The sequence below is a fragment of the Merops nubicus genome, unplaced genomic scaffold (assembly GCF_000691845.1).
Source record: "Merops nubicus isolate BGI_N331 unplaced genomic scaffold, ASM69184v1 scaffold40751, whole genome shotgun sequence".
Lineage (NCBI taxonomy): Eukaryota > Metazoa > Chordata > Aves > Coraciiformes > Meropidae > Merops > Merops nubicus.
In genome coordinates, this window is record NW_008591009.1 from 22,885 (window position 1) to 25,280 (window position 2,396).

General features: G+C 53.9%; 1 protein-coding gene across 1 annotated transcript in view; it reads right to left on the bottom strand.

Annotated features, from left to right (window-relative positions):
* The window catches only part of LOC103782346 (receptor-type tyrosine-protein phosphatase F-like), a 19,487-nt gene extending 17,421 nt beyond the window's left edge, over window positions 1-2,066 (bottom strand). The window contains exons 1-2 of the mRNA XM_008950116.1: window positions 1,992-2,066; window positions 1,201-1,324 (exon numbers count right to left, since the gene is read on the bottom strand). Coding sequence (XP_008948364.1) covers window positions 1,201-1,324; window positions 1,992-2,066 — 199 coding nt within the window. The remainder of the gene's footprint in view (window positions 1-1,200; window positions 1,325-1,991) is intronic.
* Between the last annotated feature and the right edge of the window lie 330 nt (window positions 2,067-2,396).

Sequence of the window (2,396 nt, forward strand, 5' to 3'; positions counted from 1 at the left end):
AATCTCCTTGTCTCTCAAGGAGAGCGCATCTGCATTTCATTAGAGGAAGGAAATAAAAGCCGGTGGTCTCCTCATCCTTTTGTCCTGGGGATTTTTCTGCAGGTCCCAGCTGTCTCCAGCAGAAACAAAGTGCTGGCGGCATTGAAGAACAGCAGCTGGAGTGCAGCGCCTGGCTCCCTTGGCATGGGTGGCAGGGACCTGGCAGGGAGGTTTGGGAATGGTTCCCAGGAAGACACAGACACTGCTTACAGCAACCGAGTCAGGCTGGAAAACAGGGATTCCCCCATGTGCTCACCCCACAGCTGTCTAAGAGGGTTTGCCCTCATCAGGCATGCCATGCCTTCGCATAGCTGCTGCTGCTGAACAGGACTTGCTGAGAGGGATGGTTTGGTTGGATACCCCGCCCACCCCCCCCGCCCCCGGCACTCCATAGAAAAGACCTTTCCATCCTAAGAAAACGGATGCTAGTGACTGCAGGGCCACCCCAGCCTCTTCCCCAAGCAGGAGTCCATTGAATTAGCTGCATCTTCCTCATCCCTCCTGAGCTCTCAGTTCTGGTGCGTGGAGCCGGATGCTGCTTTATGAACAGTGGGAATGGGGGAGCCTGGGCTCCAGCTCCTGTGTGTGCACGTGGAACGCAGAGCATGTATTCACCCAGACTCCAGAGATGTGGGGCAGGTCCGTGGAGCCATGGGGGTCAGTGCTATGAAGACCAGGGCCTGACACATCTCCCAAGGGAGCACAGGGACGTGTGGGGCCTGATGTCCCAGGCAAAGGGGCACCTACCATCCTGTGCAGCCTGCGGCACTTGCTCAGGAGCAAACACTGACAAAACCCAGAGGCAGACACTGGGCCCTGCAGTGGTGTTGGGACAGAGGGTAGTAGGGCTAACAGTGCTATGTCCTACGATGTGCCAAGGAACACAGCTGAGGTCACCCAGAGGGGCCAGCAGTGGGAAGGGAGGCTGTTGGGACAGACGTCTCTGCTGGCAGCTTGGCAGCAGCTGTAGCAAGAAGCAACAACAGGAGGCACACATTGGACAGAGCCCTTCCTCTCTTCTTGCTGGCCAGAACTCATGCAGATGTTGGATAGGTTTCTTGGTGTTTGCCCCTACTCAGCTGAGAAGAGGGTAAAAGATGGTCCCCTGCTACAGACAGGTTCAGCTGTTTGCTGGAGTGCCCACTTCAGAGTCTCTCTTACCATCTATGGAGGTCAGGATGACACGTGAGTGGTCATAGGCGATCACATTTGCGTAGCGATTTTTCGGTTTATTCACTTCCAGGTTGGAGTTCTCCCAAGTGAACTGCTGCCCTGGATCAATGGACTGTGGAGAGAAAGAGAGGGTGGGAGTCAGGAGCAGCTGCAGCACAGCAGGATGCTGCAGCACACGTGTGTTTCAGTCAGGAACTCTGCATCACTGTGCATGCATCTCCCCAGGCCAGACATGGCTTCTGTGGGTGTCCCCAGCAGCAGTGTCAAGCCAGACCACGTTGGAACGTAGTTCTCAGTGGGATCTGCCTCCTGTGACCTGCAGGTGAAGCAGCCCCTCGCCAGGGCAGCTTGCTGCACATAAGCCTTCACCTCCACTGTTACTGTGTGCTCATCCTTTCCTCTGGAGCTACCCATCAGCAGAAATTTGGTCTTATGCCAGGACTCCACAGAGACCTGACTGTGCAGTTCTTGACCTAGTCGTTTTATTAGCTGTTGAACTGCAGTCTCCTAAAACATAGCAAGCCCTAGGTGTCTTGTGCCCTGGGAGCTTTGGGTATTAGTGTCCTGCAAGACAGACTATGAGCTTTTGCCAGGGAATAGTCATGAAAATTGATAGGTTACTATCCAGTGCTCCAGCTACTTATGCAATGTAAACATCTCTCATTTGAGTTAACAGAGTGACAAGGAACTATAAAACTGGAAAAGAGTTGTAGTCATAAATCTTGGCCAAAGGCCCACACATTCTACAGCTGCCTGAAAAGCACACATCCTGATCCCACCCGCTCCTGGCCTTGCACCCCCGACGCTTCCCCCATGAGCCATGTGCTGGAGCGCCTGGTGCATGGCTCCTCCATGGCTACGGAAGCCCCTTCTCAAAGCCTTTCCTGTTGCCTTTGTTCATGCACTAAACAAGGTGAAAAAGGACCATCCCCAAAACATCTCTCTGAGATAGGATGGCCTGTTTTTCTGAGCAGTATGTGAGGCACCCAGACTTGACAGCTGCCTCATGCAGGGACTTGCTTTGCACATGCAGTCCTGGGCAAGCCTGGGGCAGGCAGCTACAGCAGAAATCAATCATCCCATAAGTCCCCTTCCCCCGAAATTACCAACACAGCCAAAGCCGCCTTAAAATCACGCTCCAGCTCAGGGTCCCTGAAGCTTTGCTGGCCCACAGGCAAAAATAT